General features: G+C 43.4%; 5 protein-coding genes across 6 annotated transcripts in view; 3 read left to right on the top strand and 2 right to left on the bottom strand.

Annotated features, from left to right (window-relative positions):
- Positions 1 to 834, top strand: part of LOC115768892 (protein hold'em) — a 1697-nt gene extending 863 nt beyond the window's left edge. The window contains exons 1-3 of the mRNA XM_030713604.1: positions 1 to 100; positions 159 to 315; positions 389 to 834. The exon at positions 1 to 100 is cut by the window's left edge and continues 863 nt beyond it. Of these exons, the coding sequence (XP_030569464.1) occupies positions 1 to 100; positions 159 to 315; positions 389 to 776 (645 nt within the window). The 3' untranslated portion in view covers positions 777 to 834. The remainder of the gene's footprint in view (positions 101 to 158; positions 316 to 388) is intronic.
- Positions 835 to 1448: 614 nt separating this feature from the next.
- LOC115768891 (sorting nexin-25) lies at positions 1449 to 8613 on the bottom strand. Its single transcript, XM_030713603.1, has 12 exons — positions 7831 to 8613; positions 7456 to 7595; positions 6704 to 6800; positions 6501 to 6635; positions 6258 to 6434; positions 6029 to 6201; positions 5529 to 5935; positions 4727 to 5464; positions 4487 to 4660; positions 4283 to 4420; positions 3532 to 4212; positions 1449 to 3185 (listed from the first exon to the last, which is right to left on the bottom strand). Exons 1-12 carry the CDS (start codon positions 7911 to 7913, stop codon positions 2811 to 2813), a joined length of 3318 nt encoding a protein of 1105 aa, XP_030569463.1. The 5' UTR covers positions 7914 to 8613; the 3' UTR covers positions 1449 to 2810.
- A 294-nt stretch (positions 8614 to 8907) lies between these two features.
- On the bottom strand, positions 8908 to 13495 carry LOC115768884 (very-long-chain 3-oxoacyl-CoA reductase). Of its 2 annotated transcripts, XM_030713596.1 has the most exons (7): positions 13354 to 13495; positions 12461 to 13021; positions 12326 to 12372; positions 9997 to 10072; positions 9579 to 9919; positions 9315 to 9457; positions 9119 to 9219 (listed from the first exon to the last, which is right to left on the bottom strand). In XM_030713596.1, exons 2-7 carry the CDS (start codon positions 12621 to 12623, stop codon positions 9204 to 9206), a joined length of 786 nt encoding a protein of 261 aa, XP_030569456.1. In that variant the 5' UTR covers positions 12624 to 13021; positions 13354 to 13495; the 3' UTR covers positions 9119 to 9203. The 2 variants fall into 2 exon arrangements, with proteins under 2 accessions (XP_030569455.1, XP_030569456.1); XM_030713595.1 differs by having other exon boundaries at positions 8908 to 9457; positions 13354 to 13493.
- A 452-nt stretch (positions 13496 to 13947) lies between these two features.
- Positions 13948 to 18611, top strand: LOC115768883 (peroxidasin). Its single transcript, XM_030713594.1, has 7 exons — positions 13948 to 14014; positions 14550 to 14832; positions 14900 to 14983; positions 15670 to 16116; positions 16169 to 16346; positions 16512 to 16648; positions 16958 to 18611. The coding sequence occupies exons 3-7, from the start codon at positions 14902 to 14904 to the stop codon at positions 17068 to 17070; spliced, it is 957 nt and encodes a 318-aa protein (XP_030569454.1). The 5' UTR covers positions 13948 to 14014; positions 14550 to 14832; positions 14900 to 14901; the 3' UTR covers positions 17071 to 18611.
- A 698-nt stretch (positions 18612 to 19309) lies between these two features.
- Positions 19310 to 20000, top strand: part of LOC115768877 (Werner syndrome ATP-dependent helicase-like) — a 2076-nt gene continuing 1385 nt past the window's right edge. The window contains exon 1 of the mRNA XM_030713585.1: positions 19310 to 20000. This exon is cut by the window's right edge and continues 1385 nt beyond it. Within this exon, the coding sequence (XP_030569445.1) occupies positions 19310 to 20000 (691 nt within the window).

Genomic DNA, 20000 nt, shown 5'->3' with positions numbered 1-20000 from the left:
CAGAGCGCCGAGTGCCAGGCGCTGCTCTTATTCGCCGCCAGCACGCCGCTCCAGACATATGATATATTCGCGCAAACGGACCTGGAGCAGCTGCCAGCGGGTGAGTATGGGCTGCCAGTTGGTCATGCTGATTCTGATAATCTCACCCGCCTTGTCAGCCGAGCACATCCAGACGCAGATGAGCGTGCGGCAGATCTATGCGCGCACCGAGGGCGAGCTGCAGGATGCCACCAGCGAGCACTTTACGGCCGTGCTCTATGCCCTGGTCACCAAGTTCGATCTGGACGGCCTGGCTGCCAGCATCAGCAAGAAATGGCAAGTAGCTGCTTGTGTTGTCTTACCCGAAGATACCGATATAATCATTAATCTTCCTTCCGTCTGCCAGCAGCAAGGCGTGCAACAGGCTCATCCCGAACAGTCGCAGCGACTGCGACAATGAGAGCTGCCTGCTGGAGTTCTCGTTGGGCCACAGCGGCGCACGTTTCGAGCACTTCTTCAACATCAACATACATCTGTCCGACCAGACGGGCACGCTGCTCGAGACGCGTCTCAGCGGCGGCGTCGCGGAGCATTTGCTGGGCCTCAAGGCGGACGCCTTTCCGCAGCTGCCCGAGCCCAAGAAGACGCAGCTCAAGTGGCGCTTCCTCTTGAAATACTTTGAGGTCAAACTGCTGGTGAGGAAACCAGCGGCAATGCGCAAGAATCTGGCTGTTATCGTGGTGGACATGCAGCTCATTTCGCTGGCAAGGCTCATTGAGAAGATAAGCGTTTTTTAAAGCGCAGCTAGGGCTATTTATCAAAGCTAACTTGGGCTTGAAGCTTGAATTTAAAGAAATGATTTGTTATATATTAGTGAAAGTAGTTATCGTCTTTAAGCATATAATATTTAAATTAAGTCGTAATTTATATATCTTATAACTGCGTTGTCATAAGCAGCTGAAGAAAACTTAAGTTAAATTATATGCAAAGCAATGTTAGATCTATAAGGCTATCATATATATACAGAAACAAAGTAGGGCATATGTGTCTTAAGGAACATAATTGAAATGTTTTGTGTCTCATCAAATAACTTCATTTCAATAATGTTAAGCAGAAGGACACATCTTAAGGCAATTATCCTCGAATAAGTACGGCTTAAAGCCTTCAAACTTACGATTCAAATTAAGCAACATTCAATTATAATTATGTATCTAGAGTATTTGCTGGAAATCAAGCTCATAAAATAACTTGTAAGAACCAAATCCAAAGGCCATTAAATGTAACTACAAATAGCTTTGGGATTGGCTTTACAAGATATCTCCAACGAAATTGATGAAGTTCTTGAAGTTATGTTTCAAATGTTTATATAACTCGTTAAAATGTTATCATCAAACAATCTCTTTTTTTGTAATAATTTATAAAATGTTTAATTATTTATTTAATAACAACTAATTTGCTGAACGAAGGCGACATGATTCTCTCATAAGACAACTTAAATCAAGTTAAAAAGCAAGTACATATCTGCAAAAAGCTTAAGTTAGTTTTAGGTCTGCAATCGAATATATCTGTTAACCAAATTTAAGTTCAAGTTAACAATTGTATTAATTAAATTGTAATTCATATTCTAATTGTAAAGAGAGCAGCTAGAAGTCAATATCTTTAAGTACTTAACTTAACGAAGTGCGCGAAAGAGTTGGCAGAGAATTTAGATGCTGGTATTATTGGTAGACCAAGACTTATGATATTTACGAAAACTAAAACTATGTTAAAGTATAGATCAGAGCAGGAGAGAGAGAGAGAGAGAGCTGTCTTTTGTACTAGGTAAATATCTAATATAGACTAGCATATCGCGTCTTATAACAACTGAGAAGGCCGAGAAGACTTTGCTGACTCCGAAAAGAAAATAGATAGAGAGAGAGGTAGACAGTGAGAAAGTTGTGAGATGAGCATAAGTAAAAGTCGAGCAGAGAGGGAGAGAGAGAGAGAGAGAAATCTACATAAATAGCATCTTTATTTCGCTTGGGTCTGTTGTTAATATTGTTTACACATAAAACGTTGCAACTGCAATATATATAAATAGTTATACAATCCAATCCAATACAATACAATAGAATGCAATGTCATATGCTACCATTTGGTTTATCTAAATTACATAGGCGCTTAAACGTGTACTTCGAAAATGAATTACATTTTGTGAACAATTACAATTGTTGTATTATAGTTTTGTTATTTTTTGGTGCTGTTTACATGCTAAGATCACAATAATTCGACTCCAGTTAATTACAATGCGACATCGGCACCAAAAAATTAGCGTGTATCTTTGCTCTGTTTATGGATTAAGTTTCCGTTTGGGTTTATGTGCGGGGAATGTGCTCCGAGTGGAACAATTTGGTAACGCTTAATACTGAGACTATGCAAAAACAATACGAATATCTATATAGAATATTATCCATCATATGCTAAAAATATAACAAAACGCATTTCGCTAAGCTACAAACAAAACAAAACAACAAATCGCATGAAAAAGTAACAGCTAAAGGATGTGCATTTAGCAGTAGGTTTAGCTTGGGTATAGAAGCTACAAAGTTTTACAGCTTTTGTACAGGTTCAGTTATTTGTTAATCCTAAACTCTCAACGTGCTCTAATTAGTTAAACAAAAGAAAATAAGAAAATTATGTAGAACGAGAGCCATGCTCTAGAGCGAGCCGGACATAGAGTTAGAGCGAGAGAGCGCTAGAGAGCATTATAAACATTTGCAACTTATACGATAAGAAATCAAAAAAAAAAAAAAAACAATTAGTTAATACAATTAAAAACAGAAGGCTCCTCTCTACTTGGAGCCCGCAGCGCCATGTGCCGGATGCGTCGTCGGATGATGATGCGCATGATGTAGATGCGTTTGCTGTCCGGAGCTTTGGTGATACGGCGACTGCTGCGGCGGCGGCTGATGGTAATGCTCCTTGGGATGCGTTGAGCTGCCGGCGGCTGACGATGCTGCAGAGCCCTGATGCTGGCCGGCATGATTCGAGCTGCTATTGTGACTATTGTAGTTGAGTGGCAGGGCAGCGACGGTGGCCAGTGCGGCGGCAGCTGAGGCAGCTGCCACACCGGCGGTGGCAGTGTTCAATTTGCCACTGCTACTGTTGTTGACCCTCAGTTGACGGATTTCGGGAAAGAACTCAATCATCAAGATCTCGAGCAGCTCCTGCAAGGCAAGCAAATCAAACGTTATCAAAGTGCAACCAAAAGCCAGCTGGAGGAGATACCCCGAACCGGCGCAAGGTATGAGAAATCCATTCTAAACTTCAATATGGTTCCATCTTAAATAAGGCATTCAAAATTGTACAAATACCAAGTTTGGTTTATCTAGCTCCTATAGTGAGGCAGAAGAAGCCATACCCCAAAATCGCGATATGAAGGAAGATATTGCAAAGCAGATTAACTCGTTTAAATATTTCCAAGTTTCATGCAGACGGACCTGGCTTGATGGACTCAGCATTTGCAATGGGTTCGGGTTATAAAAAGTCGAGTAGGGTCAGGTCTCAACTCACATAGAAGAGCTGCTTGTTGTACGCGGGATTCTGTAGAGCATCAAAGACCTTAAGGACACCCCGCTTGGCGGCCTGGGCGCCAACGAGATTGCACAGCACTTCGGGTATGTGATCCGTGAGCAGCGCCTTGGCCGCATTGGTGGTCATCTCCTTCATGTCATCGGAGCGTACGGGATAGGCCGAGGCAAGCACGCCGCCGGGCCAAAACGATTTCAATATGGCCGAGAAATAATTGTGCAGCATGGACTCCTCGAACAGATAGGTAACAGATTCGCGAATCTGTCTATTGATCGTCCGGCCATAGGTGATCTGCACAAACGAGATGATGCTCTTGCGCAGCCACTTGAAGACGCCGCCCATGTCGAAGATCTCGCCCATTAGCGCATACAGCGGCTCCGCAATCGAGTCTTTGCTATCCAAATCGGCCAGCAGCTTGGGATCGGTGCTCGTCTCGCCGTCCAAATAGTTGGACATGTCGTCATCATCGCGCTGCAGGCCCCAGAACGGATCGCTGGCCTTGCTCGAGTCGTGCGCCTTGGCCGCGTCGCTTTTGAAGAGCGTGGAGAGCGAGAATTTGGATTTCTTGGGCGAGGGCAGAGTCTGCTTTAAATGATCCGAGCTGGGGCTGAGAAATGTATAGATGGCCTCGCTGCCATTCAAATGGTCATCCTCCAGTATGAACTGTGCAATGGACAGCGATTAGCACAAATATCAAATATAAATATATATATATATATATATGTTCACATACATTCAAAAACTTTTGTATTTGACCCTTGGCCTTCTCCTGTGCATGCCGATCGGTCTTCAAGAAGAAGAACTTGAAGTTTGTGGGCAAATCGAGCGACTTCAAATTGGAGCTCACATGCCGCAGTTTACGTTGCAGCTCCTAAAGCAAATGATTGGATCAGGTTAAATGGGAATCAGCTGCCTGTTTGTGCGAGCGCACACTTACATGCACTTGGTTCAGGGAACGCATGACCACCCAGCCACTGGATATGCCCGAGGGACGACGCCTCTGCGCTCGGCCCGTGCTGCTTTCGCCATTCTTTGTAGCTGGCGGCGCATTGATATCCTCGTCCACGTGCACCAGGATCATGAACTGCAGCGATTCCTTCTCATCGGACACCTGGAAGGCAAAAACAAATCGATTAAATATAACATGAGCAGGAAGCTTTGGCAATTGCAGACGCACCTCAACACTTTGTATGGTGGCCTTCCATTTGCCCAGATGCTCGGTCCAGGCATCGGTGCGTCTTAAATGGGCCTCCGTTTGACGCTTCTCGCTCTTGAGCCAATCCATTTCCTTTTCGAGTATTTGCAGCACCTTCGATTCCGGCTTCACCGAGTATTTGAGCGCGTCCAGCGCTTGGTTCTTCTTATCGATGCGCTCCTGTATTTGCTCCAGCTTTCTGCGCGCATACGATGTGTGAGCAGCCACATCGATGGCCGCCGGAGCACCCCCGCCCCCATTGAGGCCATCGGCGACAATCGCCTGCTCGTCGTCGTTCGAATCGCCCAGCATGGTGGGGCACATCAGCAAGGTGGGATCGTTAAATTCGTTCGAGTCGAGCGCCTCCTTGAGCTGGCGATACTGATCGCTTAGCACAAACGGTGGATAGTATTTGTCCTCCAGGGTGCGCAATATATTGCGCTGTATATCATAGAAAATATCTGGACCGGCATCGCCCAGGACGAAGGTCTCGATGAGCTTGCGCTCATGCTTATCGATTTGTATCTCCGGCTTGGGCACGCGTATGTACGTATAAAAGATCTCTGTGCCCAGCTGATGTGTGGCCGATTTGTGCGCATGCTTCATCTCGTCGACGGCCAGGTAGAAGCCAACCAGGGCGCTGGCCTTAAGCGGCTCCAGGAACAGCGTGAAATAGCGTCGTCCCACGGCCGTGTTGAGTATCTCCATCAGCGTTAGATCCTGGAAGAGGCCAAATGTTAACTTGCTTCTTTTTTTTTTATAGATCAGAATGTTATTGGCTTACTGTGTCGCTGGAGTAGTTGCCGTTCCAGCCAAACTTGGCCAGATTCTTCTCGCATTGACCCTTGGCCAGCGACAGCTGCTGCACGTAACGCTTCAGCCGCACCGCGGCGGTTAGCTCCGATTTGGTCAGCGTATGATCCTCGGTATCCGGATCGAGGCCTTTGGCACGTTGCAAATTCTGCATGCTGGTCGCGTGCATCAGATCATTCACGATGCTTTTGCGTATCAGCGACAGCTCCTCCAGGTTGCCCGAATTGTTGATGATCTTCAGGAAATCCTCAAAGCTGGCAGCGTACTCGTAGCTGCGCTTACTGATCGCCGCCGCCGCCAGACGTGTCTCAATGTTCTGCACGACCTTCTGATTGATATAGTCCGGTGCGGTCAGCATTTTGATCATCGGAAAGAAGACTACAAAGGAGGAAAATGGAGGATTAGATTAAATTTGAACTACGTAAAGTAAAGTATATAAAATAATTTGTCCAGCCTAACATTGGAACCTACTCTTGAAGGAGAGTATCTCGCTGAGCAGCACCTTGAGCGGAGGCAGTGAGTAGCCGCGCGGCAGGAGCAGTATGATCATAATCTCGCATAGTTTGCGCAGAAACTCCATTTCCTTTTCCTCATCGACCAGGTACGAATTGGTGCTGAACACCGGAGCGCTATTTGTTTCGGCCCTGCAAATAGTTGAAATCGAAATTAGGCTGCAATTTTGGGTTCTTTTTGAGCTTACGCGCGCGACTCGGCAATGCGTATCTTTTCGAGATGCACTGTGACGCGATTGACCATGTCGACGGCTATGATTTTGGCCGGGTCCATTTTGGCGGCACGTTCGTGTATCTTCTGTATGGCATTCCACAGATCCTCGCGTATCACATCGTTGATAAGCTTTGGCTTTGTCACAACATATCTGCGAAATGGACATCAAATCAAGTCAGAATGGATACGGATGTGGTTTAAGTGTAGTGATACCTACCCCAGCCAGGGCACCATAAAGTCACGCAGCACATACTCGATGATCTGCTGTAGCTGCAGATCAACTGTCTTGCCAAAGATTAGGGGTAAATTCGAAGGATTCTTAATGGGATTTGGCAAATCGAAGATGTTGCACCTGCAATATAATATATGGTATACGTGAGAACATGCCACGGATTAAGGGTGCTCGGCCGGTATACTCACTTGGTGGCATTGTAGAGCAGCTTGGAGGGATGTCGATTTGGCTTTGTGGGCTCATTGGTCGTAAATATATAATAGATATAGACGGTGCCAGCGACAGCTGTTGGGATAGCCAAAGGGTTAATAATTAAAAAGTCAAAACAGCAAGAGAAAACTAATCGGCTGCCCGACTAAAAGATACCCTGCACGCCAGCTTCAGGCGTGATTAATCTAAGTCTTGCAATCTTGACGGGAACGGGAAAAGACTAGTCAAAGTGTCTCTTTAAGACATGCCCGACTAGAAGATACCCTGCACGCGGCATAAGTTGTGATTAAGTTCGATGACTGCCATACAATCTTGCTGGGAACGATCGGAGGCTATCCAAAAAGTGGATTGGTGTATGCAAAGGGAATGTTGTTCCTTTAAGACGCGATCGATAAACAGTAAAACGATATTGATTCTTATCGATTTCTTGGAAACGGTACAATGCCTGGCTTAACCCTTGATATATATAGACACCTCATGGGAACGGATATACCTCGTTCTGTGCGTTCATTATACCCTTTTAGGCATTTTCAATGGGTTCAGAGTTTGGAAACCGATTAAAGATAAATTTTTAATTAACGATTTTAGTGGAATATGAAAGACATATTAATATATTATATGTATATGTATGTGGAATATGACCGCAAGCAGATAAGATGTGAGTCATGGCCAGATTACGTATATGGATTTGCTAGCTGTAACTGATAACTGTGGAGTATTCTCGACTTACCTGCAAAGACCAGCACCAGGGAGTAGATGACGAACGCGAAGAATAGAAAAAGTGTTGGATAATACCAAATAACGGCCAAAAGCGTCGATGCGATGCCCGAAATGATAATCTTCCAGTTTAATTGCAGTGCACGTAGCGAGCTGAAAAAAAAGCGAAAAAAACACTAATACTAGGAAACTGGCAGCAAATATGATGAACAAGTGTGGCAGGAAGCATGCCGATTCTATAAATAATAATGACAAAAACACCCCCGCCCAACCTTGCACTTATGCATTCCTCACTTGGAGACACACACACACAGACATATGGATTAATGTAAAGGATACACACACGACACGCATCTAATGCTAATGCTAATGCAGCGTCTCCACTTACCGCGTTGCCAGCAGCGTTAGGCGCTGTGTGGGCGTTGTTGGCGGCTCTGGTTCGATGGGAAACAATGGGCGGCGTCGCTCCATAACGGCCAGCTGTTTCACTCCTTCAGTGTGTGTGTGTGTATGCGTGTGTGCTGGGCTAGTGGCTTACAATAACTGTTATTATTGCTGTTGTTGCTTCTGCTTTTTTGTATTTGAATATTTGATGCGTTTTGTACATTTTTGACGTAGTCGCGACGCGCATTGCTTCTTGCTTAATTTGTAGCTGTTGTTGTGGCTTTTGTCATGTCGTCTGGGCCACTATTAAAAATAGTTCTCTATAACCACTTCCGTCACCCCCATGCCCGCGCCCCCACGCCCACGTAAACGGTACGCCCAACGCCCTTGCGCTTAATGTCCGAAAAGTGACGTCGTTGTCGTTGTCGTCGTCGTTGAAGCACTTTTATTTGATCTTGGCTTGTGGGTACAAGGATCATACAGCATCAGCGTCTCTTTTATGGCAACAAGTGGACATTGACAAGCGCCGAAGGGGCGGCGCGGCTAACGATAAGTGATAAGAGCGGCGCAGCGAATGCTGCCTGCAGCTCTGCATCCATAAAATCGTTGCTGCGGCTGCTGCTTTTTCTTGTTTCTGTTATAGTTGTTGTTGTTGCTGTTGTTGCTGCCACTGCTGCGTAGATAATAACAAATTGGAATTTGACTTGGCGCGTTCGTTTGGTGGTCAAGCGGCGTAAGCGTAATTATTCATAGCACGGCGTTCACTTCCACTTTCAATCACAATCACAAATACAATAAATGCAAAATCAAAGTTCCCGACTGTATTGGTGCCCATTGGGTTTGTTGATTTCGTATCGATAACGATAACATGGATTATGTATTGCAGCATCGGCTCGATATGTTTGAATGGAATTAATCGACTGGCCGCCACGCGACCGATAAGTTTGGCTGCGTTTAAACAAAACACAGCCGTTAAGCTAAAAAGTCTCCAATTTATTTCTGTTGCAAAACTAACAATACTTGATTGAATTTGAAAACATTTACTTAGTTATTGGTATTGGTACAAGTTTTTTTCTTCTAAATATATATGTATATATATATATATATATATATAAATGGCGGCACATGTGGCAGGCATCATCATTTAGCATATACGCGTGCCCCCTCCTCACGGGCGTTTCGAGACGTTGCGTTTCTTTCTACTACCCAAAACCGTTCCCAACCCAATCAAACCGTTCACAGACTCTAAATGGCATCAACAAGTTTGCACACTTTTGGATTTGATATTAAGATAGCTATTGCTCCTTAGCTAGGCGCCGCAGGGCACGCTTGCGTGTACCTAAAATATTCTTAAGAACTTCGTTTCTGGCAAATTGATCACCGAACACGGCCTCTGTAAAATGTATGACCAATTGAAGCAATGCATGTGGTAGATATCCGGCGGTTTGTGTGGCAATGCCGAGTGTGGCCAATGCAGATTTTACATACGTTTCGGGCGAGGGCGCAAACACGCTCGGCTTACGTATCTTGGACATGTTCGTGGCAACAAAGCCCGGCTGCACACTCTGTATAATAATGCCGTGTGTTTTATACTCCGTCTGCAGATCATCGCTGAACTTGTTCACGAATGCCTGCCAAGCACAAAGAAGCGAAATTAATAAATGTGCTTTCCACAACGTGAAAGAGCTATAATCTAGACGGATAAAGCTTGTCGTGCTGATCAAGTTGCTACCTACGGCCCGTTTGCCTCACCTTTGTGGCGCTGTAGACGCTCAGCAAGGGATTGGGTATCACGCCCGCCGTTGATGATAGATTTATGATGACGCCCTTGCGCTTTTGCACCATGGCCGGCATAAAGAGGGCGGTCATGTGCGTTACGGAATGTATATTGGCAGCGACAATGTTGCGCAGAAACTTCGGATCCGCATTGTAGCAGTCCAGAAAATATTCCGGATGGCTGTAGCTGATGCCCACATTGTTCACCAGCACACCCACGTCCAGGCCGGCAGTTTCTGTGCGTATCTTCTCATAGATTTCCATGCCGCCCGTGAAGTCCACATCGATGACGCGCACCTCCACGCCAAACTCATCGCCTGCAAGTATGCCACACACACGCACATATTTCCAATAAAAAAAAGCCTGGCTTTAACACGCTAATTTCAAATCTTACCAATTTCCTTGGCCACGGTCTTCAGCTTTTCCAACGAACGACTAATCAAAACCAGTTTCAGCCCTTTGCGTGCCAGCTGCAAAGTTTTAAATAGGCGAGTTAAAGTAAAGTTTTTATTTTTATATTAAAAGGATCCACAGATCCGGCAAATACTTATCCACACTTGGGCATACTTTAAGGCTGAACTTTTGAATTGAACGCCAAGCGAAGATTAGATTATGCCCAACTTTATATAGTAATTGCTAGGAATTCTGATTCTAGCAATTCTATATATAACTAGTTTGAGACCCCGTAAAAATCTATACCTGAACTCTGTAGGGTGCTTAGGGAAATTCTTCTTATAAGTATATGGGCTCTATTCTTTAGAAGTTTGAACGTTGTACAAAGTTTGCAGGTTCGAACCCGACATTAACCCTGAACCCGTTGCCTAGATTAACAGTTGTTATGAGTCTCGAACCTGGTTAACGAATTGAACCTTAAGGGAAAGCGTGAATGCACAAGTTCAAACCCGGTAGATTCTGTATTAAGCATGAGCCGAACCCTAATATGGATAGCGCTCCGGTTTGAGCCGAACCTTAAAGGGAGGCATGAGTGCGAAGCGTGATCCGAATTATCTAATAATTATATTGTGAATGACAGTAAGGCACCAGTTGCAACGTATGCTCAGTTAAGAGCTCCATAAATTGTTTCTTTAGTCTCTCGCCAAATGGGAGGTGGATCAGTTCACAGAGTCGAGGTAAGACTGACCTAGCCTAAGCTGAGGAATCCCTAGAAGAGTCCAGCTGTGCCCACTGTGCCATGAAATCAAAGAGACATTTCGTGAATTATGTGTGCGACAAATAGTTTGCTTATCAAAGAAACTCGTTTAACTTACTGATAGTTAAAAGTGTGCGTTAATTTGTAATATAGATAAGGATTGATTTATCAAACATTCCGCAGTTCTGCTCGGGCTTTAAACATGCATATATATAGGGGTAGGGTTATGCGTCCAAGACCTAATTGAACTATGAAACTGAACTTCTGGCGATCCCGCGACTACACACACGGCTGTACATTAGAGTTTAGTCGGTGCTCTTTAGCTTTTTAGCATACACGAAGCAAAAACAAATACCATTTGATAGGCACAACAAATGCTAATGACAAAGGAAAATGCAAACCCAGACGGAGCACTGACTGAAGACGTAGCCAGGCGTTAGATCGATGGGCGGCTAGATATATCACAAGTCTTTATGCCCTTGTGTGGGCTAATATACTTTTGTTATGTGTATCCACAAGCCCTAAAGTATATATATATAAAGATATTCTTGATCAGGAGTCTTTGTCTTAAGCTAACGTCCAGATACAAGAGATACAAGAGTTCTGCCTCACATATCGGAGCGAGTTCTTAGCAAGAGCGGATTATTATATCATATGCCACAATGGGAAGTATCGCCCCGCTCGGCTGCCTTATAGGGTATAATAGCTTCGGCGTGTTGAAGAGCACGGCTAGTTGTTTATTTTGTTCGTGTTCAAAGTTCCGGGGAATTGAAAACAACAGCTGTTCCCCCGATTTGTGTAGCCAACTGGACGTTGACACATGCAACCGAACCAGAAAATGTGCTGAATATTGCAATATCAACAAAGTTCTAGGGCTTGTGCACAAACACACAAACACACAGCTTAATAAAAGTATTTGCCGAACTGACAAAACTGTAAGCTGGAAAGCTGAAAACTGAATGTGGACTGTGTTGGGTGTTGCACTTAGCTGCTTAATGGATAATTAGCACTTGACTAAATTGCAATAGCGTGCATTAGCGTATAGAAAGCTGGAGGAACTATATATAGCCCACAGTCCATAGATATATAGATATAGCTAGATATAGATATGTTCAAGTCATTCGCGCTAATGTTTGGTACCTGGCTACAAATTCAATCGTTAATTGCACTTTTTCTCCGCCTCTTCTGCTTTTTTGTCCAATTGGTCAAGTCATTATGGATTTTGCAATGCAAAAACAAAAATCATAGAAGATAATAAATTAGTAAATAAATCTTTGGCATGCCGAAGCTAAAATACCCTTGACGAAGTCAATTGCTGACCCTGAGAAACAAGAGAACTCAATCTACGAAAGATTCTGCCTAGTCCAAGATCTGCCTAGGCTAAGATATCGCCTCCGACTATCGATGCTGATCAAGAATATATATATACACTATAAAGGCCTCCTCCTAGGCGTTAGACACATGGCGATCAACTCATAATACCCTCAGCAACAGATGCACAGCTGGGAGTACATGAAATCTAGAATCGGATTCGCCCTTCCGTTTTGCTGTGCTGCGTGTGCGTCGTACATACCTCCCGGGCATAGGCCTTGCCAATGCCATCCGTCGAGCCGGTAACAACTGCAATATACGAATTATAATCAAGATGAGTAAGGGTACGATTCTTATCAGCGGCTGGCACAAAGTTCAAATGCAGTCACACACTTACCTGCCCATTCGCCCATCTCGGCCAGATTGACCGAGGAGCCGCACAGCCTGGGTCCCAACACATTCGCATAGATCCAGGGCAACACCTTGCGGCATATCTGAAAGCCGACAATGCTCATGGCAATGCCACCCAAAATGCTCAATAGACGCGAGTGCTCCTCCATTGCACACACAATTTGAATTCAAATTCCCAAATTTACAGTAAACAAATCGCCGTCGTTGTCGCTATCGTTGCTGTCGCTGTGGACTCCGTTGGCTGCCTGAATGCTTGTCGTTGGGAAGCTCGGTCGATTTGCTGCCGCTGTCGCTGTGAACTGCGCTGCTGGCGTCGTCAGTGTATTGGTTACTTGGGGCTACGCTCTGCTCTGCCCTCTCCGGCAGAGTTCGTAAATTGAATTTTATAAATTCACTGAATGTCTCTGGGCATTAAATTTGACGCGGCGTAATTCGCTGTTTAATATTCAAAAACAGTATGGCGCGCGTTGCTGTTGTGCATAGAAAAAGGAGAGCGAAGAATTTTCTTTTTGATTTTGCCAGCTTTAATTATGGGCTGCGAGCAAATCTATATGAAAATTGAAGAAATTACTGCATGAAATGTCAAAGGCGGCACGGAATATGAAATGAACGGTTCTTTTTTGACGACTGAGCATTATTGTGTGCGTGTGTGTGTGTGTGTGTGTGCTCGGCTGCGAGTCGTGCTCTCACGATTTTTGGCTCGTCATATCGCACCACCACCACCGCCAATGGCAACACTAAGCGATAAGGGGGCACATCTGCTCGGCATATGCCACACATACACACGCTCACACAAACACACACACACACGCACAGTTATGCTTGCTCTCTGTGAAATGGCACATGCGCAGGAAGAAGTCGCAGCAGCAGCAGCAGTACCTCGAATTAAACCGATGACGATATTTTTTGGCGCGCTCAAAATGCGGATTTGATTTCTAGTGTATGCGTGTGTGTTTCGCTGTTCGAATTTTGGCGAGCACTTATCGAATGAAGTTCTGTATAGTTGTTTGTTGGAAATGTTTGTGTTGCTTAACGGACAAAATGTCACAAAACTTCCATGACAGCTAGCAAGGCGAGTCCTATGCTTAGTGTTGCCTAACTGCAACAAAAGCACGCTAGATGGCGTAGCCGCTCAGACCAAGTGTTGCATACGTCTGGGCTGTTGCTATATAATATAAGCTATCAATTTAATATGAATAAAAACGTATAATTTAATATAAATAGCGGCACATTCTATGTAATAAGTTGTATAAGCTGTTTTGCTTTGAGTCGATTGATGCAGCCTCTTCAGAGTTTGCGAGTCTGGCAACTCCGTGTGCAGTTGGCGCCCCTTTCGGTCAAATCGCAGCGTTCATCTCTGCCGTAGAGATAAAAAAAAAAAACGAGAGACAACGAGGAGGAGCAATTGGCAGAACGCGTAATTGGCAAACGGGATACGAGTCCTGGTCTCCGTTAGTCTCGTGTCAATTGCGTGCGAACCAACAACGTTGTCGGCACCGGCAAATGCAACATGGGCATAGATATTATGATATCATTAAAAGTGAGCAATTCCGTGTGAAAATATGAAAACAAGCAATTATTTGGTTTTTCTTTTTTTTTTATCAATTGTTGTAAAATGAATGTAAAATGAAAAGCGAACTAGTTGGCCTATAAATATATATGCTTGTTCTTCCGAGAGTGCATTAACATGTTTAACGTTTGCAGTACAAAAGAATTTGCATAAAATATGTTCACATACTTGTAAGTGTCATAAACTGGCAATCAAATGTTTCATATCGAGAATCTTGAGAGCCCATTAAACGCTGCTGCGGCGTTCTCTGATTGGAGCAGCTTGAGATAGGCCAAGCGCAGAGCGCGTGCCATGCGCACATTGCATCCTGACCTACATTCCAATTATTGGTCATCTAAACAGCAGCCAAGTAGAGAGAGAGAGAGAGAGAGAGAGAAAAAAAAAAAACAAAACGAAGTAAAATATAAAAGAAAAAGAAAACCAAGACAAATACACACGCACACGCACACGCAACTACATAAACTGCTGGAAGCTGCCTAATAAACGTTTTCTCGTCCTCGCACAGTGAATTGTTATCAATCGACGCAAAAAGAGAATCAATCCAAAATACGAGAATCCAATATGCTGAGCTGCAAGCTATAAAGAAGACGATTTCGTTGCATTGAGAGCTACTCACGGGCAGAAGAAGGCAAATAAGTCCAATTGGAAAAGGCAGCGCAAACAGTTGTGAGCTATACGAAAGATGTTTCTGATTAGCTAAAAGACAAAAAGACAGACAGAGAGTGCGAGAGAGAGAGAGAGAAGAGTAAAACAACAATTTAATTGGATTCGAGTACATTTATGCTGCGGTGAGTTTTCGACTTGATTCATTTCTTATATATATTGATTCATTCGTACATGGAATTGCAATTGCAGTGATGAAATCTAGATTATTTTGGATATTTGCAATTATATACTCGTCGCTGCATCACATAGGTTCCGGATCCACCTCGACGACATGTAAGTACTTATCTTAAGCAACAGTTCCCTACCGTGTGCCCATTCGAGCTGATCTCTACGTTAATCTGCCATAACAAAACTTGGCTTAGTTGTTTTCCTTTGGCTACAGATAGCGTATATATTGAAACCAATCAGATATCTTCTGTATCTTCCTCTACATCCACGATACAAAGTAAAGATATAGCATAAAAGACTTGTTTCCACTTAACATATTTTCTAAAAGATTGTCAAGTTTTAACAAAAGCCGTTGCCTTTATAGCTCTTAGGGTTTAGCTTGTACGCTAAACATCAATCAATCAGTCAATCAGTCTGTCAGTTAATCCGTCAATCAATCAGTCAATCAATTAGTCAATCAATCAGTTAATCAATCAGTCAATCATTCTGTCAATCAATTAGTCAATCAATCGGTCAATCAGTCTGTCAATTAATCCGTCAATCAATCAGTCAATCAATCAATCAATTAGTTAATCAATCAGTCAATCAATCGGTCAGTCAATCAATCCGTCAATCAAACAGTCAATCAATTAGTCAATCAATCCGTGAATCAATCAGTTAATCAATCAGTCAATCAATCCGTCAATCAATCGGTCAATCAATTAGTCTTTCAATCAGTCAGTCAGTCAGGATAATAATGTACAAAGCCCCAGATACTTGCAACTATTCTCACATTATAAAATCCCTTCCAGTGAAACGTCCCCGAGCTGGAGATCCATTTGATACCTTTCCGAAAAACTTCTGGCAAGAGTTCTCATCGCCCTTCACAGACACGCCCGAAGATGAGGAGCTGGAGGTTACCGAGACGACAACGCACGAACCGTTCCCATTCTTCGCCGATCCGTATACGACCATCAATATAAGCACCCAGCTGTCGTCGAACGTGTATCTGCACTGCCGGGTGAACGATCTGCAGGGGAAGACGGTCTCGTGGATGCGACGCAAGGGCGAGGATCTGACCCTGATCACGTTTGGCCAGCACACATATAGCGGCGATTCGCGATACTCGCTGGAGTTCGAGGAGCCCAACGACTGGAAACTCTTGATACAATATGCCAACGAGCGCGACGAGGGCCCCTACGAATGCCAGGTCTCCTCGCATCCGCCCTTGGTGCTCCTCGTATACCTAACTATAATTGGTAAGCACTTGATTCTCCCCCCTCCAGATCGAGCTCTTATGAATTGTTGCAGTTCCTCATGTGGAAATTCTCGATGAGCGAGGATCGGCCACGCCGGAAAAATACTACAAGGCTGGCAGCACCATTGAGTTGCAGTGCGTCATCTCCAAGATACCGCATCCAACGTCATATATCACCTGGCGTCATGGTCTCCGTTTGCTCAATTACGATACCAGTCGCGGCGGCATTAGGTATGTGTTCCAACCAAAAACCCGGTTCGAACCAGCATTCATAATTATTGGCCAAGCGAGTTCGAACCGGCTTGCTGCTGATTTAACTAACCCCCATGGTCCCAACTCCTTTTAGCTATATACACAAATTTCGCTAAGCATCATTTTTATATCCTCCTTACACAGCGTTAAGACAGACATGTTGCCTGGCAGGGCCTTGAGTCGTCTCTATATCGCCAATGCGAATCGTCATGACACCGGAAACTATACCTGTATGCTGGGCAATGAGATAACGGAAACGGTTGTGGTGCATGTGCTTAATGGTAAGTTAAGAAACAGCTTCAAAAATCAAGAAACGTTCAGATTAGCTGAACTGCATGTCAAAATTTATCAGGCAGTATATTTAGCTGATAAGAGTATCGAACAATGTTGCCACATCAGTTGAGCCAAAGGCGCCACTAAACAGTGTTGGTTAACAGTTAACACTGTGGCGCCTGACAAAGCGTTGCCACCCAGCTAAAGAAAGCTGCTAACATGAACTTTGCCAGGAGGCTGAGTACATTTTAAAGCATATTTATTTGCGATTTGGTGCATAAAATAGTTGTTGTTGTTGTTGTTGTTGTCTGTTCCAGGTGAAGAGCCAGCTGCAATGCAACATGCGAATGGGACTCGATTTATATCCAGCCCTCTAACTATGGTTGTGTTTTTTTTGGTATTCGCGATAGTCAAACCGTTTCAGCGATGACAACATTGTGAATGGCCTATAAAAATATAAAAAACAAAAAAACAAATGAAGAAAAATAAGAAAAACTTTAATAAACTTAGACGAAGTGAGAGCGACAGAAGTATTATGGGAAAATGCATAAACCAAAATAAGAATCTTGTCCAGGATTGCATTTTCAACTTTTACTCTAATCATGGGTTGTTTAAAAATACACATAGCATAATTGAATACTAATTGTAGGCTTAAGAGAGACATGTATTTAAACAAAACGAAAAACAAAACCAAAAAAAGGGCGGATCAGAAAACAAAAAGGTCGTAGATAAGGGCGTACGAAGGAAGGAGAACGAAAAAAAAAAAGAAAACTAACCTAAAAATTGAGTTTTGCAATTGAAAATGAATTCATTAATTGTACAACAAAGGCCGTGTTTTTTGTTGGCTAACGTACAGATCCCCCCTTCCCCACCCCCTCCCCACTCTTTATATAGCTTGTTTATAGTTATTATTGATTAATGCCATTATATATGTACATAATCCTTCATGTTGATGGTTGTAGCTTCTTTGAAATCGAACGGCATATCAGTTGGGATCACATTGGAAACATTCTTGGATGCAATTTGTTATAAACAAATAATAATATACAAGTTAAGACCCATTTACTTTCCGCTGTCCGAAAAGGAACAAAAAAAAATCTTTGAAAATTATATATATTTTAATTATTGAGCAGATATAGATATGAGTACTTGTTACGCTGATACTTAGACCAAGAGAACAAAAAAAAATCATTATGTCATTTAAAATGGATACACATATCCTTTAATTTAACAAATTGTTGTTGCTTCGGAACCAAAATGAACATTTTTCAAACAGACAACCGAGCGACGAGATTAAACACGGACCAATCGGTTAATTCAGAATGATTTTCACAGTTCACGACTTTCTTTGATTGGGGCATTATCATTATCCGATTTGGTATAGATATATATATATATATAGAAAAGATTTCGGAATGTGCTTGGCCGCTTTATAAAACTTGCTTGCATCATTATTGTTGTATATGGAATTCCTAAATCCGCTCATTTTTTTACTCCCATTTTCTAAACATATACTAAGAAATCAAAAATCAAAAACAAAACGAAAATTCAAAGAAACTTAAAGCTCAGCTTAAACTACACAAAATTAAATGTTAAGGATAAAACATATAAATATAAAGAGAAAAAGTAAACTCGGCTAATTTCGAATGGTCCACAGTAGTTATTGTAAATTATTCAATTGATCCCAACCAAACCGCGGGTTGGTTTATTTTATGGTGTATGCCCTTAAATACAAAACAAATGTTGGAGTGAGATAACGAAACAATACTTAGAGACTAAAGAAAAGTGACGAAACTTTTAGAAGCATTTTGGTTACAGAACAAATATTTAAGAATTATTACAAATAATTGATATTATGATAACTACATAAATATTTATGTATGCGGCCAATGTCAATGTCAATGTCAAATGCCGTCATTAATATAATAATGCAGAAATTGTATAAGCCACACAGACACACACACACACGCACACTTACACACTCACACATTTGTTTTTTCTATTAAAAAAAAAAGAAAAGAAAAGATAACTTCAATTCCATTTATGTAGTTTTCATTTACAACGCAGAACCAAATAAAGAATCTATATGTATTTGAATTGTATTCAAATAGTCGTTAAATTATCGTTAGCTTTCTTCTTATCGATAACTTGTGATTTGTTCCGCAGCGATATTAAGTATGCCAACGATAGTACTCTGCCGATAGGTATCGCTCATATCGATTTGATACTGTGCTGATAATTTGCAGTGGCGCGAAATTTGAAAAATGTATATCCCTCAGTAAAATGCATAAGATTTTAAATGGATTAAATTCATACTTACAGTTGGTTATTTTCAATTTAGTTTTTATTTGAAATTTAATCTGACAAAGTGTTATTTAATGCCAGAATAAAACACTTGTAGCGCAACCTTGTAGTTTCGTGAGTGCCCACGATTAATCGATAGGCAATGCACTTGGCGTGCGTTATCTTGTGACTGCATTGGCATGCCATAAAAGATGCACACACACACGTGCAGCAGGCATATATGCATGTGTGACGTAGATAAAGAGTGCAATGGACAAACAATAACCTTTTCTACAGGTCGCACGTGCTCGCACAACGCTCATCTCTAATGTGCCGTGTTTTGGCTGGCTGCCAGTTAGACTTTTGCCAATTGGAAATCGCTTTTAATGCTGCCCAAGCCAAAGAAGTACATAAGCTGTCTGTATGAACATTTCGGCCTGAGCGCGTTCAAGCCGCTGCAATGGAAGATAATGCGCGCCCTGCTAGTCCAGCCCCGCGGCGGGGATGTGTGCGCGGTAATAGCCACCGGCTATGGCAAATCGCTGACCTATCAGTTTCCCGCCTTTTATCTGAACAAGGTGGTTGTGGTTATATCGCCGCTAATCGCGCTGATGGAGGATCAGGTGAACGCGCTGAATCAGAAATCGAAGACGGGTGAGCCGTGCGCCTGTCTGCTGGGCACCGCCCAGGAGGATCGCGCCATTAAGGAGCGCATTCTGGCGCTGCAATTCAAATTGGTGTACGCAACGCCGGAGTACATAACCCGCGGCAATGGGCTGAAAATGTTGCGCGATCTGGGCGACAATCTGGCGCTGATTGCCATCGATGAGGCGCACTGCATCTCGAAGTGGGGCCACGAGTTTCGGCCCGCCTACCGTCAGCTTAGCCAGCTGCGTGCGGCTGTGCCGCAGGTGCGTCTACTGGCGCTGACCGGCACGGCGACGCTGCGTGTGCGCCGCGACATCTGCGAGCAGCTGCAGATGCGCCGGCCGCTGCTGCTGTGCAGCGGCCTGGATCGACCCAATCTGGAGCTGACGGTGCGCCCAAAGGGCGCCCAACTCTGGTCCGATCTGCAGC

This window comes from Drosophila novamexicana, unplaced genomic scaffold (genome assembly GCF_003285875.2).
Source record: "Drosophila novamexicana strain 15010-1031.04,08,12 unplaced genomic scaffold, DnovRS2.1 tig00002068-arrow-arrow-pilon, whole genome shotgun sequence".
Lineage (NCBI taxonomy): Eukaryota > Metazoa > Arthropoda > Insecta > Diptera > Drosophilidae > Drosophila > Drosophila novamexicana.
Note: the sequence above shows the minus strand (reverse complement) of the source record. Positions and strands in the feature narration are given on the sequence as shown.